Source organism: Drosophila rhopaloa, unplaced genomic scaffold (assembly GCF_018152115.1).
Source record: "Drosophila rhopaloa isolate 14029-0021.01 unplaced genomic scaffold, ASM1815211v1 contig_2, whole genome shotgun sequence".
NCBI classification, from domain to species: Eukaryota; Metazoa; Arthropoda; class Insecta; order Diptera; family Drosophilidae; genus Drosophila; species Drosophila rhopaloa.
This window is the reverse complement of record NW_025335083.1, coordinates 15,856,527-15,878,586: the sequence shown is the minus strand read 5'-3', so window position 1 is coordinate 15,878,586 and position 22,060 is coordinate 15,856,527. Positions and strand designations below refer to the sequence as shown.

Below are 22,060 nucleotides of genomic sequence, written 5' to 3'. Positions count from 1 at the left end.
TCGCTGGCCAGAGGGGCGGGGTGAGCGATGGGGCGTGGCCAACATGGCAGGATGAACTAATTCTCTGGCTCTCCAAAAAAGGGCTCAAAATAAACATTCTGTGCACAATACATCGCATAAATCAGCGAAGATATATAAGATGTTCTCGATACGAAAACGTTAATAGGGAATTCAGAGGGAGTTGAGTAAAGCAGACAGAGGGTTAAGATGGTTTATTGTCTGGCTTAAGAAATGAGTGTCCTGTTAAATCAAGCGCTTGATAAATAAAATTTCGCCCAACAACTGCTCAGATTCCTTACAGTACTTTTTCCTCAACTGAACCCAAGAGCTCAATTTTCTATTTTTGGAACCGCTGGCAAGAAAATCTCTGCGCCTGTGTCCCCACACACCATGACCTTTGTTGTCTTTGTGATAACAAAGCCAAATATGGCCAAAAATATTACGCATACGCAGCCATTGCTGTTTGAGCAAGGCGTTTGCATAATTAGCATAAATTTCGGAAATATTGTAGGCGACACTTGGGCGCACTTAAATGTTATCTCCGCCCGCAAAAATATCGACCCAGTCAGGCGATCAAAATTAACATGAAAATCAAATCAGCGAATGAGAGAAAGGAGACGAAATAAGCAAAGGTCGGAATCAAATAAAAATGTTTGCACAAACACAATAAAATGGGGGAAACGTTAAACGATAAATACTCACAAAACAAATCGTTTTCTCTTAGGTTCAACAAAGGACAATGACATACAGTGAAATAAAAAATTGTATTAAGTGAAACTTCATGGCCACAAGATATCTTAAGATTTTCCGCAGGAAACAAACCTTTTGGTAGTGTAATAAAGTAAATATTTATTGATAAAAATAAATGGTTTTCTTTATGAGTTTTTTTCCCAATAAATTGGACTAAACTAAACTCAACAAATTCGGAGGAAGTAACCAAATTGAATTTTCTGTCAATGCCCCTTTCACTGCTTCTGCTTGGATTTTCCTACTCTCAAGTGGAAGAGAGTTAAAAAAAGAAAAGTGTCTATTTTGGGGATTCCTACTGCTTTTCCTTAGGTTTTCTCTCATAAAATGTTGAAAGACGGACATTAGCTGTCTGCTTGCTCAGTACTCCCCAGCCCCTTGAGAAACTTCCGAATGGTTTACGGCTATAATCCGGCCGTAAACTGAGTAATGTACCGCTAAGGCAAAAGGCCTCCTTTCGAACCGCCCAGAAAGCTCTTCTACTTCTGCAGATGTCCTTGGCGCAATGCATTCCAATTGAGATTGAGAAAGAAACGCAACGGCATTCAAAGCAATCCGAGCGCGTTTTTCAAGGGTTCTCTTTACCAGAAAATAAGAAGGGGTTGATGGATAAATGGGTACAGGACTCCAGCTTTACGATTGCGTTTTAACTGTCTCATTAGGAACAATTCGTGCAGTTGCTGCTGTAATTACCGAGTGGGGAAATGGGAAAAGCAATTGCAATGGATGCTCCATTGAACGTTTGCAATCATTATCTTCTAATGCACTTGCTCTTGGCAGATGGTGCGTATGCGTAATATACATTCATAATCCCGCATGCAGTCAGATGCCGTACAAAAGGAAAATCTCACTGAATTGCTGGCAAATTGCAATTGGACTTGAACCAAAGTTGCGGAAAGTTCTATGGAAAAGTTGTTGAACTCCCAGAGGGTTAAGAGTTACTACTTTCAGCTGAGTATCAACAAGGGAACTAGTGAAAACTCATGATGTGGGTCTCGACAGATATTCATTTAAATTGCTGCTGATTTAAGTATACTTTGTACGCAGAAAATATCATTTATTTTTGTAATAATCTCAACATTTATATAAATTCAATGATTTGATAGTGCACTAAAGTGTAAGACGGTATTTCCGTATTTTAAGTATTAGTACATCAAAATTCTTTAGCCATTTAAATGAAAAACTCATGATTATAACGATAACAAAAATGTTTTTGTGGAATATTTTTAAAAACAATTTAATTAGCTTAACTAATTTACACTATCTTTTATCTTTGATATAATCGGGGCTGTAACATAATCTGGGAAAACTAAAATCAGTGTCAATTACTTCCAGATAAATTCCCAATTAGTTCTGGCTTTTATCGTTAACATACAAAATCCATTGTGGTTGCCGAATAATTGCATTTAAAGCCCTTCACTTTTCAAATAGGTCATAAAGGGCCAGCACCATCCCCCACTTTAAGTCTACAGAACTCACCTGTAACCAGGAAGAGGTGAAAAGAGCTTTGAGCTTGATTTTCTTATTTCTCTGTACTGCGTGCCTATTAACCGGTATACGATTATCTGATTTATTGATGGTCTTAGATAGGGATTTAGTTAATTGACATATTGCCGCTTGCACTCGCGAATGTATCTTAAAGATGCGGATGTATCTTACAGATGCGGATGGATCCCATAGATGCGATGTGGTCCGGTCAGATACGATGCTCTCACGCGACTGATTCTCGGTTTTTTTGGTGCTCGGTGTTTTTAGTCTTCGGTATGTTTGCTATTCGGATATTTCGGTGTCCATCGGCTCTCCGTGTTCTCTGCTCGTAGTTGTTGTTGTTCCTCCTGGAGGGCAAACAATTTCTGTTTTTGTGGGACAACCAACAAACAAAAGCACAAGCAAACTGAATCAAAGTAAATGCCTTAAATAATTTATGGCATTTCTAATGACAGCCGAATGTGAACAGAAAATGTAATCAAATTTTGGTTAATTGAATTTCTGTCTTATTTTTCCGAATCAGATGTAATTTTTATTTAATTTTTAATTCAAGACTACCGTTAAGTTCGCGACGCGCCAGAGAATCGTGTGAAAAATACACTGAAAAATAGAGACGACCACTCCGCTGGCTGACTCGAACTGGATTGAAAAGCTGCCAACCGTTTGCCGCCTTCATTTCCTTCTCAAAGAGAGTGGAAAATCAAGAGAGAGTGTATCTATAAAGTTCCATTTGTGGACTTCCATTGACACCCTTTTTCCCATTTCGGTGGCTTCGCGTGTTCCACTGTCACTTGTTCCGCAGCAGCTCTCTCTGGATTCGTCCAGCTGATTACCCCTTCCAGGAGCTTCGACTTTCACCAGTGGCTGATTGTATCTTGTAGATAACCGTTCGACGTCAGTCAGCTGTTTGAGTTTATTAATCACAGTTTTTTTGAGTTTTTAACTATTTGTTAAGGACCTCGGGTTAGAGCAGTTACAGATGGTAAAATTTTTGTATTTTCAGTTAAATTTTTTCTAAGAATAACAACACCAATAATATCATAATTCACATTTGTTCTGAATGGTTAAAGAGCGACCTATAGATACGTATTCAAAATGTTTTTGTTAATGGTAAATACTTTATTTTACGGGACGTAAACTACATTATTATTTCTAACTTACATTTTTTTTTAAATGTGTCTGAGTCTTATTTAATTATTGTCAGTTTAAGTAAAAATAATAATTTATTTTATAAACGTTGCAAAATTCAAGTAAACTATTGTGTGAATATAAGTCAGTGAATACAGCTTAAGTTCAAAACTTGCAAGGCAATATATTCTTGATCAGCCTCACCTGGCAAGTCGATCTAGCTATGACCGTCTGCCGTCTGTCTTGCATCAACTTTGCAAAAAATCTTCTTTCTGTTGCAAGTAGTATATAAGTCTGAACGGTCCGGATCGGCCCACTATGTTATATAGCTCCCATAGAAACAATCGGGAAAAAGGGAAATAAAATATATCTTCGTAACTTTCCTAACAAGTATTTTAAGTTTCCGCCATCACGGTATAACGTTATCTATTCTAAAAAGTAACTTTTTAGATTGAGAGAGGATGGCAGCTTTCTCTTCCAGTCCCAAAGCTTCGCAAAAAGAGTGTCGGCGATAGCTTTTATCCAGCGGCTACTGGGAGCTTTTACTCAACTTACTCAATAGCATTGAAAACGCGCTGCCTGTGCCGCTGCCTTTGTTGTTTCCCAGTTCGCTTTGTTCGCGTTTCATTGATGCCCAAATATAGGTCAACAATGTCTTCGAGAGTGGGTGGTGGGTGGAAGGGGGTGGCGCAATGACTGGTGGGTGGTACATCGCCAACTGAATTATCGGTGTCGACGAGTGAGGGCAGCGGTGGAAGAGATGCTGCTATCTGAGCAACACGGCAAACATTGTTAATTGCTCGCCTGACGATGATTGCTGGGGTTCACCTCGCAACTCAAAACAAATTGCACGACATTGCGCATACGCCGCGTTATCGGCGTGGAATTTATGACGGCACACTAGCCTTCTGTCCATGTCCTTTGGCCAGCCGCCGCCGACTTTAATTGAATTTTTATGTGCCGCCAGCAGTCGGCGAACGTCAGAGAGAAGTGAAAAGTCTTTGCTGTCGTTCTCGGCCTTTTTTCTTTATTACATACAGGGAAAAAACTCAAGAACTGAGCAATCTGAACTTCTTAATTGATTTAATAGAAATTTGTCACTTTACTATTCAGCGTAACAAACTTTGACCTTTCCTAATTTTTGTTAATTGGGTAACCAACTCGATTTCTGTACGTATATCAATTTGTTTTGTTAGGGTCTAAATTTTGTTAAAAAGTAATTTTACTTAAAGTTTTAAATAATTAATTTGCCAAACTCAAGAAACTTTTGGTTTAAGTTTACTCTATTTTTTTTGTGCAAGTGTTGGAATTAAATGTTATGTTTTATTAATTAGTGTAACTCTTTCTTATGTATTTAAATATATAAAAAATTAAACGACATCCACTACTGATTACATTTCACAGTGTATAGCCATCTTGGGCTCTTCTTTGTTGTGTCCGTCTCTAAACTAGTGAAGTCCAAAATTGGGTCAAAAGCTGAGCTCGCTCAGCTGGCTTAGCTGTCCCAGCTCGTCCGCATGTTGCTCCAGCTAAACACACTCACAGGATAATCCTAATTGCGCTTTTAACGCGCGACTTTTGCCCATTCCACAAGCTTTCAAAGCGGGTTCGTTGCATTCCGCCAAGGACTCGCTGGGAAAAGAAGAAAAGCCGAGGGGGATTAATGCCTGCAGCTGGCAGGATTGACAGCCGCATATTTCTCCGCTCGGGAAAGTCACACCCACGATGCCGCAGAAACTCGCGTCTTCCGATGTGTTTCATTCGGCACGTGCCATTCGACGTCCCCCTGGGCACCTGAAATTTATTACAGCCACTTGGAGCTGCTCCCTCGCTTATCGCCGTACAAAATAATCTACTCGCAACGATGACGTTGCGGCCAACAACAAAGTCAAGAGGAGGGCCAAAACCAAACCAAATTGAGTATTAACGAGATAAAGGTGAACTGAACTTGTTCTGCGATAATCTCCTACAAGTACTTAAAGATACATTAAAAAGTAGGACATGGTTGGTTCCTTGTAAAGTTGTTATTGTCTCCTATTCTCATTTGTATCTGTTCTACATCCATTACTTTTAAAATGAAAACAGTGCAAAACAAAACGTGATAATAAAATTTGATTATATTGCCATTTTTATTTACCTATTTTATTATTTATTACCTAAGTGCGACAGCATAAGTGAATATTTTTATTATACTTGTATGTAATATGTATTCAAAACGTAATAATAAAGTTTATTATTATTGAGAAAAAAAAAATATTTCAGTAAACAATTAAAACGACTTACTGACTTCTTATTATGTTATCTTATTTAACAACATTTACTGTTCGGTATTTAGTGCACACACCATAACAGAAATCGGCCACATGTCGTATGAGCAATATGGGTTCCTTTTTTTGCAAGTAACAACTGAGTTAATTCATTAACAAATATTCTAAAATCCATTGATTAAATAAGACATAAGCTTTTTATTTGTTAAGGGCAAGTCGGCAGTTGCACTCAACATGAATTTAACTTTGTTTATTTGCTACTAATTTTATCGCTGCCACTGGTCGCTGAATAAACAAACCCATTCAATTATGATTATAATACTTAACAAATTACCGAAGCAGATGACAAGCGCTGTCGTATCGACCGATAGCCATACACTGTGAATGACGAATAGTCAGCAAATGTTTAACTGTTGGACCTTGTAATCTTTATTATCTTATTTATGGAATCGAAAATATTTCGTGGGAGTAAAGCAAAGTGTCGAAGATATTTTCGTGCTTATAGTTCTAAGAATCAATGTTTCTGAAATGACACCTGATTGTTGTGTTTATATCATTAATTAAAACTGCGTAGTAAACTTTTTATTAATTTATTACTTAAGCTTATAACAATTTGAAATAATAAATCAATTTTATTGTCAGCTATATTGTCTCTAAAAGAAAATTAAAAACAACTTTTATAATGAAAATAAAACCGATATAAACGGACTTAAATTAAGCGCAAGTCACTTCATAACTAAAAAATATATATTTTTAAAACTATATATATAAATTCGGAGTAGTCACACACAGTTTTATATTTATGAGATAGTTATCTTATCAATTAATTTTCTCAGCATACATTTCTATATTATGAATTGAAATTTAAAACCTCAAAGAATTCATTGAGTTCTAGCCAAATGAAAAAGATAAGTAATAAGTAACTTAAAACCAAAGACTTACCTAGACAGAAAGGTAATTCCCCCAAATCACAATGAAATGGTGTTAGCTTTTGACTGTAGTCACAACCCCTTAAAGTCAGGTACTTCAGATTTCATTATATTGGCATTAGCTTGCGTTATCCATACCCATACCTCAAACACATGACCAATCACATGACTCATGGGCAGGGTCAGTTACGGTGGAACGCCAACATGAGCCAATGTGCAGCTCATCACCAGATAAGCAGCGATTCGTGAGATAGCCATCGATTTATTATAATCATGACGTATGCAAAATGCATGAAGTTCGCAGTCCTAGTCATTTCTTTTCATTTTGCATTCTTTTTTTTTCTTTGGCTGAGAGCGCCGCCATATGGACTTCGAGGCGATAAGGGCTGCCAAAAAGCATTCAATATTCATTATCAGCCGAGATAACAGTTGGCAATACTCACTTCGCCAGCCAAAACGTTCGAGGGCCCCATTGAGCAGAGCTCAGACGTTTGCGAGACTCCGAACCGAACAGAACTACAGAAAACTTCGATTAAAAACGGCTGTGGCAACAGAACCGAAATCTTTGGGCAAATATTTGCCAATTAAGAACCGTCGACGGCGCGTGTGTCTGTGAATTGTGGGGTGAAGTGAAATTGGCCAAGCCAAATAAAAATTCAGCCATGTCCGAATTTGTGCGGCAACATGTAAGTGAGAATGCTATACTATACGTATGTATATAAAGTGACTTCCTGGTTGTCGTGGCAGTTTTTCCCATCCAGTCGCTCTGGTTATCAGAAAATTACTATGATAACCGAATCGTTTTATCACATTCCTTTTCACACTGCTCTGCTTTATATCATGGGGCTCATTTTAATTTTAAACTTCCCGCCTTATCACCTACACTTGCCTACACGTGTGCTAATTGGAATGTAGTAATACCCGTGATTATGGGCATAAAGTATTTACGACCAGGTAGCCCAACATCAGATTGTGTCCGTCACGAGCTCAAAAATGTCTCAAGTTTGATTTGCTAAATAAACTTAAAAATAGTTCTTTATAAATTCCGGATTTTTCCTCTCCCACCAATTGGCTTATCAAATACTTTGCCAATTATCGATTGGAAAGGAAAAGAGATACGAAAAGCTCAATAAAAGGCTTTGGAATATAGTAAATCCAATGTTGCATATAACGAAATGTATTGTCCGCGTTTAAATCGTCTTATCGTCTGTTTGTTTGGTCTAATTCTACGAAGAATTACTATTATAAACCCATAAGCACACTAATTGTTAAAATATTTTAGATTAGTGACTGTAATGAGTCATTGTTTATTGGGGTGATCTCATAGTCTGACATTTCGATTAGTAAATAATTCTGATTGCCGATCAGTATTTATGGTGAAAGGAAAGTTTTAAAATATAAATTAGAACGGACTTTTATAGCAGGTGTTCAAGTCATTTTTTGGAAATAGATAATAGATGACATCAGCTAAATAGACGAAAATTGGTCTATAATCTAATCTTACAGAAGATAAGCAAGGTCGTTTTAGATAGATACCCAAAAAGAGCTATTATCGACTCCGTTTAGACTTTATTTAGTTTAATGTTCGCACTTCATGGTGACCTTTTTCCTTTTTAGGCAATTATCACCTGTTCGGCTGCCGTTTCATGTACTCTGTTGGTAGTGCTTTGATTCTTAAATACCGATAAAACCTTTTTTTGTATATCGACATTCCCCTGATAAGATAGCGCCCGGCAACAACTACTTTTATTTGCAAAATTGGCTACCGTTTGCTTTCATTACCTATATTTAAATCGTTTGTTTCTACAAAAGATGCATATAAAGTAGACAAAGCTAACTTTATACCGTTCATAAAATAATACACTTTTCAATTCGATATTCGTTTGTTTGTGGCAGAGCCATAAAAGCCCATAGATATCTTTGGATATTTAGGGGGTCCCATAGGTAAATTATTTTATAACGATATGACTTCATTGTTGATTTCTTATCGAGTTTTTCAAAATCTTTTACTTTTGGCGTTGTAGTCGGAATCAAAGGAAATGAGATAGCTGGTGGCCAAATTATTAGCTTTATTTAATGTGGACAGATAAGCTTTTGTCCAGTTTTAAGACCTTATTGTAGGTTCGGTTTATGAACTGTACTGCAATATTTATAAACTCGCCAAGAAAAATAATGCCCGTAATATCAGTTGTTGTCAATTGTAAAATTGGTGATATGACCCATTACTATTTTACTAATGAATATTTTTTTTTGAGGGGTACTTGTTTGGGTTGGAGTAGGTTTGATTTTAGAGATAATCCCATTGACGCTTTGACTCTAATCTCTGTTATTTTGTTTTGCTATCAATTCAGGGCGAGTACGTGTGGGTGAAGCCGCAGAACACTTCCAGCGAATTCGCAGTGCCTTTTGGCGCTCGAATTGTGCGAACGGAAAAAACACAGACCTTGGTGTGCGATGATCGCAACAAGCAGTTTTGGGTGCCAGCGGGCGATGTCCTGAAGGCCATGCATATCACCTCCCAGGAGGGTGTGGAGGATATGATCACATTGGGAGACTTACAGGAGTATACTATACTAAGGAACCTGCAGAATCGCTATGCCCAGCAGCTAATTTATGTGAGTTTATTTATTGAATTTAATTGATTATATTTCTTAATGCAAAATTTGTTGTTTTTAGACCTACACTGGCTCTATGTTGGTGGCCATCAATCCCTACCAGATTCTGCCTATCTACACGAATCGGGAGATTCAGCTCTACAGGAATAAGTCCCTAGCTGAACTACCTCCCCACATTTTTGCCATAAGTGACAATGCCTTTCAAAGACTGCAAAGACTTAAGGAGAATCAGTGTGTGGTCATTAGTGGCGAATCAGGGGCTGGAAAAACAGAGAGCACCAAGTTGATACTGCAATACCTGGCCGCAATAAGCGGCAAACATTCATGGATCGAGCAGCAGATTATTGAGGCTAATCCGATTATGGAGGCCTTTGGCAATGCCAAAACTGTGCGGAATGATAACTCGTCGAGATTTGGAAAGTATATCGAGATCAGATTCACACCAGAGGGTGCCATTCAGGGAGCGAGAATCCAGCAGTATCTTTTGGAAAAATCCCGCATTGTTTTCCAGAGCCGTGAAGAACGCAATTACCACATTTTCTACTGCATGTTGGCGGGACTTTCAGCTCCGGAAAGAGAGCGCCTAAAGTTGCAGGAGCAGTCGCCCAGTCAGTATCATTATTTGGCCCAAGGAGGATGCTTTACGTTGCCGGGCAAAGGAGATGCCAAGGATTTTGCCGACATTAGGGCGGCCATGAAGGTGCTTTCATTTAAGCCAGAGGAAGTGTGGAGTATACTCAGTTTACTGGCGGCCATTTTGCATCTGGGTAACCTGAGATTTACGGCCACGGAAGTGGCCAATTTGGAAGCTGCTGAGATAGACGACACTCCGAATCTACAGAGAGTTGCTCAGTTACTGGGAATACCCGTGTCCCCTCTAAATGCGGCTCTCACCCAAAGGACGATCTTTGTGCATGGTGAGCATGTGACCACCAGTTTGTCCAAAGAAGCGGCACTTGAAGGACGAGACGCCTTTGTGAAGTCCCTCTACGATGGCATTTTTGTGCGCATTGTGCGAAGGATCAATGAGACTATAAACAAACAAGTCGATCAGCCCATGAATAGCATAGGTGTTCTGGATATCTTCGGCTTCGAGAACTTTGACAATAACAGCTTCGAGCAACTGTGCATCAACTATGCCAATGAGAATCTACAGCAGTTTTTCGTGGGACATATCTTCAAGGTAGGAATAAATTACAAATGTATCTCTGCAGTTACTTACCCAATGTATCCTTCAGATGGAGCAGGATGAGTACCAAAACGAGCACATCAATTGGCAGCACATTGAGTTTCAGGATAATCAACAAATCCTGGATCTGATTGGCATGAAACCCATGAATTTGATGTCTCTTATTGATGAGGAGTCCAAGTTTCCCAAGGGCACTGATCAAACTCTACTCGAAAAGCTCCATGTTCAGCATGGCAATCGATCCATTTACGTGAAAGGAAAAACCACCCAAACCTCGCTTTTTGGAATACGTCATTATGCCGGCGTGGTTATGTACAATCCATTGGGCTTCCTTGAAAAGAATCGCGATTCCTTCAGCGGTGATCTGAGGTCCTTGGTTCAACGATCTGCTAATAAATATTTGGTGGACATATTCCCTCATGAAATGCCCATGGATACGGCCAAGAAGCAGCCCACTTTGTGCGTGAAATTTAGGAACTCTTTGGACATGCTGATGCGTACTTTGTCGCAGGCACATCCATACTTTATTCGATGCATCAAGCCAAATGAATTTAAGGAGCCAAAGGTGAGTGAAATTAATCAAGTACGAAATTCAATAAAAGTGCTTACATTTATACTTAACTTAATCTAATGAATCAAGTACGAAATTAAATAAAAGTTCTTATATTTATACTTAACCCAATATAATAAATCAAGTACGAAATTATAAAAAAATGTGCTTGCACTTATACTTAACGACAAGTTGGAACCCGTATCTTTTGACCATTTAACAAAGTTAAACATATAGATTAAAAATAAGTATTGAACTTCTCTTACTTAACAGGACTAGAATATACAAATTTATTCTTTCTAATAATTTATGCATTAGGTTCATTTATAGAAATTAATCTTTTTTCTTTTTACTCTTTCAGAATTTTGACAAGGAGCTGTGTGTACGACAGTTACGCTACTCGGGCATGATGGAGACCGCTCGCATTCGAAGGGCGGGCTACCCGATCCGCCACGCCTACCGTGCCTTCGTGGAGCGATACCGCCTGCTGGTGCCACCTGTAGGTCCTCTCGAAACATGCGACTGCCGTACGGTGGCACGGCAGATCTGTGAAGTTGCTCTACCCGCCGATTCTGATCGTCAGTATGGAAAAACCAAGCTTTTCCTGAGGGACGACGACGATGCCAGTCTGGAACTGCAGCGATCCCAAGTGATGCTTAGGAGCATTGTGACCATACAGCGAGGCATCAGGAGGGTTCTGTTCAGGCGCTATCTGAAGAGATACCGCGAGGCCATTATCACGGTTCAGCGATATTGGCGGGGTCGTCTGCAGCGTCGTAAGTACCAGATAATGCGGCAGGGATTCCATCGCTTGGGAGCCTGTATAGCTGCTCAGCAGTTGACCACCAAGTTCACGATGGTCCGATGTCGAACTATCAAACTCCAGGCCTTGAGTCGTGGCTATCTGGTGCGCAAAGATTTCCAGCAGAAGTTGCTGGAGAATCGAAAACAGCAGCAGATGAAGAAGGAGGAGTTACTGAAGTTGGCCAAGCTAAAGGAAGCCGAAGAGGTGCTAAGATTAAAGCAACTTAAGGAGCAGAAGCAGAAGGAGCAAAAGGATCTGGAGGAGAAGCGATTGAAAGAAGAGCAAAGGCTCAAGGCCGAGGCAGCTACTCGCAACGCCGTGGCCATGGCTGCAGTGCAGCAGCCCAGGAGAGGCAGGTCCATCAAGCAAGAGGCACCCAAGGCTCCGACCCTCCAGGCCCGAATGTCCCTGCCACCACCGCCCACCACACTGATAGCAGCTGCCCCACTGGCAACGCGGCCCGCCAGTGCCACCACCAGGATCAACGTAATACCCGAGAGTCCTGGGGGAACCATTGATGTGGAGTCCTCCAAGCAGATGGTGGACGACGTGTTCCGGTTTCTCAACGACGAGCCCGACGTGAGTGGTCCCTTGGGGCCGAATGTCAAAGAGAAGTCTCTGATGTTTGAGGAGGCGTTGCGCATGCGCAGAGATGTCCCTACCAAGCTCCTGTCCCGCCCGGTCAACTATTATGAGGCGGCGCCTCGGAAGATTGTCAACCAGACCCGCCTCTAGTAGCGACTCAGGCTGGGACTGGAACAGCCCCGAACAAACTAGACACATGTAGCTATGGCTGATATTAGGATAGCTGGTGCTGGAGAATAAACCTACTAGATAATGGTTAGTCCTGATCAGTAGGATTCGTTCCTTTAGGGATACAAAAAATTGACAAGAAAAGGTCAGATCCTCTGTCCCCTGTCATTGAAATATGTTCTAAAAATATTGTAAATAAATATTTTTTTTTATTATCTCATATTGCGGCCTAAAGAAGAAAGTAAATAACACTTTTCTTATATTTTACATTTTTTATAAGTATGTAAAAAGAAAAGGTTCATTTTTCATTTCCATTTGTAAAATGATTTTCTTTATATTTTAAAATGTCTTTCTTAAATGTCCATCAAAATACCATATTTTTATTCGTGATCTATTTATTTATTTTAAATTGTATTCCCAAAAAATGGAACAATCGTACTGATCAGTGCAACTTTATGAGTTTCTCCTTCAGTCCAACGAATTATGTTGGTTGTGGCTTCTAGAACAATCCTATTTGAGTTTGGGAAACCCATTCGCCTTTTTTTAATGTACAAATCTAATACATAAGTATGGTTAATGTCAGCTTGTATATAAAACCATATGTCTTTGCTTGTGATTGCTTTTTGTTATATTTTCCCTACTTTTTAGTGAATCATATTTATTAAACACTGTAAATAAAAACCCTCTAAGGCATCTATAGATATAAATGCGGATTTTGTTCGTGTGTTTAATCGTCTGCGTTGGTTGTGGTTGTATGGTTGTGAGGTCGTGTGGAATTCCCCGATCCAGCTTTTGTGCTTTGTGTCCAAGTCCAGTAAGCGTCCCACATCACATCCGCACTTTGGGATTGCAGTTCACCATTAAAGTCCAAAAGGCCTAAATCAGGTTGAGTCATCAGCACTAACTTATTGAAATTTGAACAATGGACATGAGTTGTCCAAATGGCTTACAAGGGCATTGCAGTGTTATCTTGTAGAAAATTAATTTATTTTAATCTATTCAATAGATAGGACATACAAGCGATTGGCTTTTTTTTCTTTCTGACCTTATTTTCCATTAAAGTATTTGTATCAAAAGACCTAGAAACTTTCTTGATTTTTTAAGTTTTAAAAAGTAAGACGCATTAAAAGATTTTTGACTCACAGTTTTTAAAAAGTTTTGTTATACTTTTTAAAATGTTAAAAACTTATTATTACTTACTCCGATTTACTATATTACTTACTCGGATTTACTATTTGAATAACATACATTTCTATAAGTGAATTTTAAAGTTAAACCTAAGTAGATTTGGTTTTCAAGAGCACCACTTTGTTTCTTTATTTTTATTTTGGGCAGTTTTATTAGACCATTAAATTAGATTATCAGGAAGCATATATATGACCCAATTTCCTTAGCTCTCCCACCAATATGCTTAGGATGTCATACTTTTAATCAAATTTCAATAATACTTGACCTATTAACAAATCCATAGTTCTGATTTCCGAGTCGTCCGTGAAGAGTTGAATAAAACAAACCGCTGCGCACCACCAAAACAATTTTATTATTCAAAATTCCTAGAATTCCCCCACTTGCAATGGTCAAGCTATTTCTAAGAACGCAGATCCATGTCGTTTCGTCTTTAGTCAGCAACTAAATTGCGGCAAAACAAATTCCAGAGGTGAGACCCCAGTTTTGCTTTCGAAGCGTGGCCAATACCAATCGCTATCAGGTGGCGGCAGAAGTTTAAAACAAATACCCAATGATAAATGAAATAAAACGGGATCGTAAATAATCGCCGCCGTCCTTATCGCGACGGCATATCTTCGGGTGCAGCATACCCGTACCAGTCGCAGTACCCTCACCTACCAGTATATATTTATAAAAGCTTACGAGTAAAGCACCTCTCGATAAGTGGCACTCAGATTACAGTTGTCAAAATAATTAATACGGCTGAATTATAAACTGTGTGCTGGTACACAGTATAAGAGAGTGAAACTAGGAAAGTGAATATAATTTGTATGGGTGTGTCAACCTATGTTTACCCTGTAATTAAACAATTGATATTTATTTCCATTTCAGGCTGCATTGAGGAAATTTAATAACATTTCTTCAGGCGATACTATACGCCTACCGAAGCCAGTGACTAATAATATCGATACCACCGACTTTAGTTATCTGAAATATGCCTCCACCTATTTCTGCGGAGGCGCCACGGCGCAGCATGAAAGAAAACCCCTGAAGCAATCCTTATTAAAGCATGAGCATCCTATTGATGAAATGGCTTCTAAGGTGAGTGGCTTAAAGTATGTGACGATAAAATACTAGACCTCTTATTTGCTTTCAGGCCATTTGGTTAACCATCCTCCGTTTCATGGGTGACATGCCGGAGATTGTTTCTTCCCCCATTTTAAACTTATACGACAATGAAAACCTGATGACAGAAATGTCAAGCTTCTTAAGCACTTCTGGTTCTTATAAGCCACGTTTGTTTGTGCGTCAAACCCAAAGGCGATCCCCGAAAATTGTGGGAAAAGGTCAAAAGGAAGCCGAGGAATTCTACCAACATTGGCTTAACGTTCCCAGGAGTCACCTAGATAAACTGCACTTCATTATAGGGCATGGAATATTGAAGGACACCCTAAGGTATGTTGTTGAAAGACCATTTTCTGAATAAAACTTAACCACTCTATATTGCAGGGACGAAATCCTTGCCCAGATCTGCAAACAGTTATATCTTAACCCCAGTCGGAGCTCCTATTCCCGTGGATGGTTGCTCCTTTCGCTTTGCTTGAGCTGCTTTCCACCCAGCAGCGATTTCGAGCCCCATTTGCGAAGTTTCATGAAGCAGGGAACCGCCCAACTGCAGGCCATTCCCTGCTTTCAGCGATTGGAGCGAACTCTGGTGAACGGATCCCGCTGTCAGCCACCCTCGCTATTTGAACTACAAGCTATCCAGGGTCGTCAGGCCCTCAAGTTGGACATTCACCTGATGGACGGACAGCAGAGAAGGTTGCAGGTGGACGCGGCAAGTACCTCTCGAGAGGCGGTACATCAACTATGCCACGGATTGGGTCTTACCGATACCTTTGGCTTTGGCTTGGTAATGTCACTGAACGGGAAGTTAGTTCCACTGGGAGCTGGTCACGAGCACGTCCTTGATGCTATTTCGGAGTGTGAGCAACGTCAGATGGATGCCCCTTGGAAACTCTACCTCCGCAAGGAAATGTTTGCCACTTGGTATGATCCATCGGTGGATCCAAAGGCCACTCAGCTTATATACAAGCAAATCTTGAATGGCTTAAAGTGCGGAGAGTATCGTTGCCGCTCTGAGAAAGACATTGCCATGGTGTGCGCACTGGCCTGTTTTATAGAACATGGACCGGGTGAGATCTTTCGATTGAAACCCGCTGAGATAACTGCGTTTGTCCCCAGGGATCTTCTGGCTCCAGGTGAACGAGCCATCGATAACTGGAGTCGGTTAATAGCAGCCACCTATGAAAAGAGCTCTTATGTAAAGGAAAAACAGAAGGACCTACAATTAGAGCCCCAGAAGAGAGCCAAGGAGGACATCTGTCTATTTGCTCACCTATCTTGGCCCATGAGACACTCTCGATTATTTGAAGTGATTCGCAAAGAGGGACCCAAACTCCAAAGTGATGAGCTGATGCTGGGCATCAACTCCACTGGGATTTTCCTTATAGACGAAACCGAACAGGTGCTGGCCTCCTGTAGTTTCGGCGAGTTACTGAAAGTTACATTGGAAGCCAATGATGAACTGCATATAATGACCTACCAACATGTTAATTTTGTACTGCAGTGCAGTACAGCTCAAGATGCCAACGAGGTGATAAACTATATGCTGGACAATCTCCGCCAGCGTTCAAGCTTCGGAATTGCTATTGATCAGGTCTTGGAGGGAGATCAAGAAGATTTCCTAATCCTATCCCCTGGTGACCTCATCGAATTCGAGGCAGGGGTAACGGGTGCACAGCTATTATCTGGCAATGCCAAAGACTGCTATAGGGGCTGTGTTAATGGCCATTGGGGTCACTTTGCTGCAGGGAATGTTCGCATTTTAGCCACTCTCACCAAGCCGAGCGATAAACTACAAGATATCTTCAGGGAGGGCAGATTTGAAGAACCCCCAAAACCAACGCCTCGGGCGAATCACTCCCGTCGTCGTCAACATATCATCTCTCAGCTGGCTGAGACACATTTCAGGGAGCCATTAGAGTAAGTTGTGAAACGTAAGGTGGTTTCAGAATGTTTATTATGTTCCATTTTATTTCAGCTCTGACAAGGCTTCCCTCTCGCAGTTTTCTCCGGAACCACTGAAGGCACCTCTGCTTAAAGCTGTGGTTAAAGTACCACCACTTTTCCAACAAGCATTGGTGATTCATCATCACATACTTAAGGTAAGACTTAATGGTTGTATTGTATTTATTATAACTATCAATACTTTCTATTTTAATATCCCCTGAAGTACATGGGTGACATAGCAAAGAGCAATCTGCCTGTAAACACGGACCTCATCTTCCAGCCAGCTCTACAGCATCCCCTTCTGTGTGATGAGCTCTATTGCCAGCTGATGAAGCAGCTAACGAATAATCCATCCAGCGATAGCGAGAAGCGGGGCTGGGACCTGCTTTACTTGGCCACGGGCTTGGTGTCTCCCAGTGTCCTGATTATGAGGGAACTGATTATCCTGTTGCGCATGCGTGCCGATGCCCTTGCAGATGCCTGCCTCAAACGGTTGAAACGTTCCTTGGCCCAAGGACAGCGAAAACAAGCGCCACATCTCATTGAGGTTGAGGGCATTCAACAGCGCTGCCTGCACATCTACCACAAGATATATTTTCCCGATGATACAGTTGAAGCTTTCGAGATTGAATCACACACCCGGGGAGCAGAGCTCATTGCGGATATAGCTCAAAGATTGGAACTCAAGTCACTTGTGGGCTATAGTATTTTTTTGAAGACCGGCGATAGAGTGTATGCCATGCCGGAAGAGGACTTTGTTTTTGATTTCATAACTCAACTTATTTACTGGTTAAAACAGCAGAAGACCCTGCGTTCCATATCCGATGGTCACTACCAACTGCACTTTATGAGAAAGTTGTGGTTGAACAACCTTCCAGGGGAAGATCCAAATGGAGATGTGATCTTCAGCTATCCCCAAGAGCTTCACAAATACCTAAAAGGCTATTATCCTATCGATTGCGAGCAGGCCTCGCATTTGGCTTGTCTTGTGTACAGTGCGGATCATGATGTGAGCTTGCAAAGACTACCGGAAGTGCTGCCACGTTTAATACCAGAAGATCTAATACCTCTTCAAACCGTGGCTGAATGGAGGCAACAAATCCTGCCCAAACTCCACCGCGATCATTTGACTGAGGATCATGCCAAGCTTTTGTTCCTCCAAGAACTCTGCCATTTCTCTTGTTTCGGTTCCACTTTCTTTGTTGTCAAACAGCAAAACGAGGATGGCCTACCGGAATCGCTCTTAGTAGCAATTAACAGCTCTGGATTCCATCTGTTGGATCCACAAACTAAAGAGATCCTTCGCAGCTACGAGTACTCCCAATTGGGAATGTGGAGCTCGGGCAAAAACCACTTCCACATCCGGTTTGGTAACATGATCGGAGCCTCGAAGCTGCTGTGCAGCACCACCCAAGGTTACAAAATGGACGATTTGCTGGCCTCTTATATGAGGTATTTTAATGAAAACGAGTAAATGCTTACTCGAATCAAATAAATTGTGCCCCTACAAGTAACCCAACTCCTTGGTCTTTTCAATCAAAGCCCGCATTCCAACCATCAGCTCCTCACAGTTTGGAATAATCTGCACAGGTGGCAGGATAAATCCATAGCGACCCTTATCTCGGTATTCGATTGTGTAACCGATCTTCTTGTCCAGTTCGTTAAACACCCAGTCTACAGAGGATCCACTGGCCACATCTGCACAAAGGAATAATATTTAAGTAAGGTTCATATTAATTTGTTAACCCATGGAATACAAAATATTGTAGTACTCACAAAGCACGTCAGCAGTAGACCCATATTGATAGACAGTGCCGTATGGGAGTCCTTCGATGGCATCGGCAAAAGCCTTGCCAATAGTTAAGATATCGGCATAGTTCTCTGGGAACTCCTCCTTGGTGTGTCCGTAAGGGGAAAGCAGATACTGTCCATAAGAGTGGAAGGATATGTACACATTAAACTTTTCCTTGTTGGTGGTCAGGTACTCGGCCAAGGCCTTGGCTTCTGGTTCAGATTCAGGCGTATCTCCGGCAAAGGTCTCGCTGCAGGGATTGCTAGATGCTCCATTGTTCTCCAGCCAATGGGAGTTAAAGTTCCGATTGGCATCAGCTCCAATGCACGCATTTGTAGCATGTGGCTGACGCGTCTTGCGCCACATACGATCCTGTATTTCAAAAACATATGTTTAGAAATGTTTTGTAATATACATTTAAATGAATATATCATATTTTTAAAAATTTTCCTTAGATTCCAACAGTAAGTCATAGTTTGTACCCACCTTTTCGTGTGAGTGCACAAAACCATCTACGTTGAAGACGGGTACAATGTGCCAGTCGTAGCTCTCGGCCAAATTCCGCACCTCGGCGTCCTGTGAGGTCAATAGCTGATTGATGAACCATGTGGCACTGGCCGAAGTGATCCACTCTCGAGCATGGATGTTGGACTCGATAAAAATGCCAGGATTGCCAGTCTTGTGCGAAATCTTAATGCCCTGAATGGTGCGACCTTCATAGGATTCGCCCACAATGAACTTCTCGGTCACCGTGGGATATGCATCCACTATTTGATCCAACCAGGCCTCAATCTCCTCCAGCTCGTAGTACTTCGTCCATCCAAAGGTGGCATCATCGGCAGTAGCCGTGACTTGCTCTTCGTCGATACGCCTAAAAGGTGATCCAATCGTTATCTTTATGGCCCCAAATAACCACAAACTAATGGTCAGCTAATCGAGCGATCTTATCGTCTCGAGTGGCCGTAAATCAAGGGAATGTCACATTCCTTTACTTACTCTTGGACATTTTCGATCATTAGCTCACTGCCAATATTATTGAACATAATAAGATTTTGGAAGTGCTTCAGCTCCTCGGGACTAACCATAATGTCCAACTGCTTGGTATGCTCGTCATAATCCTTCCAGATATTGTACTAAGCAGCAAAACGTTACGTGACTTAGGTATTCTGATTTCTAGCACTGGTAAACTTACCTTCTCCGACAGCTCAGCGATTTTTTCGATAACAGCCAACTGGAACTCGTTCTGAATAGTCAGCTTATATACCCTGAAGTTTTCATAGCGCTTCTTGGGAGCATCCTTAAGGATTCCAGCACTTGTTAGAGCCACCACCGTGGCAAGCAACCAAAGCAGACGCATTTTGAACAACGACTAAAATTGTGTTGCTTGGCTTAATGCTAAAGAAACTCAACCCAAGTGATTATCTGCAGCTAATCTTTATTGTTTTATTGTACATTGAATTTCCCAGAAATTACTGTGCGTTTTTGAGCTTAAGATAACCCAACTCTTCACACTTATCTAAAAGAGCCGCAATACCAATCAATGCCTCCTCTGCGTTCGGAAGAATGTGAACCGGGGGTAGGATAAATCCATAGCGACCAGTGTCCCTAAATTCAATGGTATAGGCAATATCCACACCTTGTTCATTGTACGCCCAATCGATGGTGGCTCCAGAAGCGGCATCTTTAAAAGTATTAAATTATATACATGCAATTTCATCGATATTTTATCAACTTACAAAGAATACCCGCAGATGAGCCGTATCTGTAGACAGTTCCATAAGGTAGACTCTCAACTGCATCACCAAAAGCCTGAGCTACGTCCATTAAATCATCGAAATTGGGTGGAAACTCTTCGGAGGTATGTCCATAGGGAGAAAGCAGGAGCTGACTGTACGAGTGGAATGCCAGCAGCACATTTATTTTGTCTTTTATGCCGCTCACAAAATCCGCCATGGCCTGAATTTCCGGCTCAGAAAAGGGATTCGGCCCACCGTAATCTTCAGCGCAGGGATTTGAAGAAGCACCTCCGTTCTCCATCCAATGTGAGTCGTAATTGCGATTGGGATCGACGCCAATGCAAGTGGAAATATCGGATGGTTGGCGGGTTTTACGCCACATGCGGTCCTGTAAAATACATTTTCTTTTATAAAAGAGAGTATGAAAATAGAAATGTGGCACTACCTTTTCATGTGTATAAACAAAGCCGTCCACATTTAGCACGGGAACAATATACCAGTCGTGACTCTCGGCCAGATTCCTCACCAGTTCATCCGTGGAGGTAAGGAACTCATTGATCAACCAAGTGGCTGTGGCAGAGGTAATCCACTCCCTTGCATGTATATTGGACTCAATAAACACTCCTGGGTTATTCGATTTGTAGGAGATCTTAATGCCCCGAATAGTGCGACCTTCGAACGATTGACCCAAGACAAAACTTTCTGTTATAACAGGATAAGCAGCTAGAATTTCGTCAAGCCATGCATAAATTTCCGCCAGCGTATTGTACTTTGTCCAACCAAAGGAGCCATCTCTGCTAGCTCTAAGATTGGCATCTTCCTCCGAATCAATTAGCCTAAACGGGATTCATTTGATTTCTCTCACATTGTCAATAAATATTTGGATTTTACTCACTCCTGTACATTACTTATAAACAGATTGGCGCTGATGTTGGTCCTCTGGATTTGAGACTCAAGTTCGCTTAAAGCCCCTGGACTTATCATCAAGTGCAACTCATCCTTCGCTTCATGCCAAAGTCTGAACTAAATCAAAAGTGTTTAACATCTTTCATTTACGATATTACACAAAGGAAACTTACATTTTTTCGATCCTCCACGAGTTTTCTCAATAAACTTCTCTGTTCCTGAGTTTCATACTTGACCTTATACACCGAGTAGTTGTCATAGCGTATCCTTTCGTCCTGGCTCAAACTTGCTCCCTGGGCCAAGCCCACTAACGTCAGAGCTATAAGAAAACTACTCAATGCCATGCTTAGGGCTAAGAATGTGGCAAGCGACTACCTAATTTGCTCAAATAAAAGCCAGACGATTGCCATATCGATCAGGTCATAATAAGGTTGTAAAGATAGTCAAACAGGAGCTTACTATTAAACGGTCGATATAACCGTAACAAGCGCCTTATCATGGGGTAAAAATTGACTGGCCATCACATAATATAATATGTTTGTATATGTCGATTTTGGACACGTGCTGATATATTTGTAAAGGCAATGTAAAGTTAGTTTAATGGAAATGCTTTATTTATCTATCTTAAGTTTGTTTTCAGATTTTTTGGTTTTAGGCTAATGTTTTTAAATGTTTCCTATTTAGTCATAATTTTACAAAATGAACTTGATCTCTTTTGCTTTAAGTAAAAAAAACCCACCCATTTAAAAAACTATTTGCATATTAATCTGATATTCCTATAAACACAATACGCTTAATACTGCTTCTGCTAAATGAGGTCATGGGAATGAAAAATATTCCCAAGAAAATAAACTATGAAAGCTTAAATTAATTCAGATACATTTTTTGTTTAATATACAATTGTTAAGTGTTCCGT

The 22,060-nt window shown here is 40.7% G+C and overlaps 3 protein-coding genes across 5 annotated transcripts in view; 1 reads left to right on the top strand and 2 right to left on the bottom strand.

The window, feature by feature from the left end:
- LOC108052565 (slowpoke-binding protein) overlaps positions 1–2,855 on the bottom strand; it is a 39,221-nt gene extending 36,366 nt beyond the window's left edge. For both annotated transcript variants that reach the window (XM_044459629.1, XM_044459632.1), the window contains exon 1: positions 2,227–2,855. The gene's annotated coding sequence lies outside the window, so the exon portion shown is untranslated. The remainder of the gene's footprint in view (positions 1–2,226) is intronic.
- A 4,204-nt stretch (positions 2,856–7,059) lies between these two features.
- On the top strand, positions 7,060–18,184 carry LOC108049137 (myosin-VIIa). Of its 2 annotated transcripts, XM_044459524.1 has the most exons (10): positions 7,060–7,245; positions 8,911–9,174; positions 9,236–10,357; positions 10,413–10,928; positions 11,275–12,297; positions 14,530–14,739; positions 14,795–15,093; positions 15,148–16,683; positions 16,742–16,865; positions 16,934–18,184. In XM_044459524.1, exons 1-10 carry the CDS (start codon positions 7,222–7,224, stop codon positions 18,182–18,184), a joined length of 6,369 nt encoding a protein of 2,122 aa, XP_044315459.1. In that variant the 5' UTR covers positions 7,060–7,221. The 2 variants fall into 2 exon arrangements, with proteins under 2 accessions (XP_044315459.1, XP_044315460.1); XM_044459525.1 differs by lacking the exons at positions 7,060–7,245; positions 8,911–9,174; positions 9,236–10,357; positions 10,413–10,928; positions 11,275–12,297 and adding an exon at positions 14,421–14,472.
- Positions 18,142–21,510, bottom strand: LOC108044054. Its single transcript, XM_017122907.2, has 10 exons — positions 21,318–21,510; positions 21,134–21,261; positions 20,684–21,074; positions 20,239–20,626; positions 19,976–20,183; positions 19,695–19,866; positions 19,499–19,635; positions 18,989–19,373; positions 18,487–18,874; positions 18,142–18,408 (listed from the first exon to the last, which is right to left on the bottom strand). The coding sequence occupies exons 1-10, from the start codon at positions 21,486–21,488 to the stop codon at positions 18,215–18,217; spliced, it is 2,562 nt and encodes an 853-aa protein (XP_016978396.2). The 5' UTR covers positions 21,489–21,510; the 3' UTR covers positions 18,142–18,214.
- Between the last annotated feature and the right edge of the window lie 550 nt (positions 21,511–22,060).

Excerpts from the sequence above, each read along its gene's own strand:
- LOC108049137 (XM_044459524.1), top strand. The coding sequence starts at position 7,222 with ATGTCCGAATTTGTGCGGCAACAT. Across the intron at positions 7,246-8,910 it reads CCGAATTTGTGCGGCAACAT|GGCGAGTACGTGTGGGTGAA; the intron begins GTAAGTGAGAAT and ends CTATCAATTCAG. Across the intron at positions 12,298-14,529 it reads TTCTCAACGACGAGCCCGAC|GCTGCATTGAGGAAATTTAA; the intron begins GTGAGTGGTCCC and ends TTTCCATTTCAG.
- LOC108044054 (XM_017122907.2), bottom strand. The coding sequence starts at position 21,488 with ATGGCATTGAGTAGTTTTCTTATAGCTCTGACGTTAGTGGGCTTGGCC. Across the intron at positions 19,636-19,694 it reads TCGCTGAGCTGTCGGAGAAG|TACAATATCTGGAAGGATTA; the intron begins GTAAGTTTACCA and ends TTTGCTGCTTAG. Across the intron at positions 19,374-19,498 it reads ATGATCGAAAATGTCCAAGA|GCGTATCGACGAAGAGCAAG; the intron begins GTAAGTAAAGGA and ends ATCACCTTTTAG.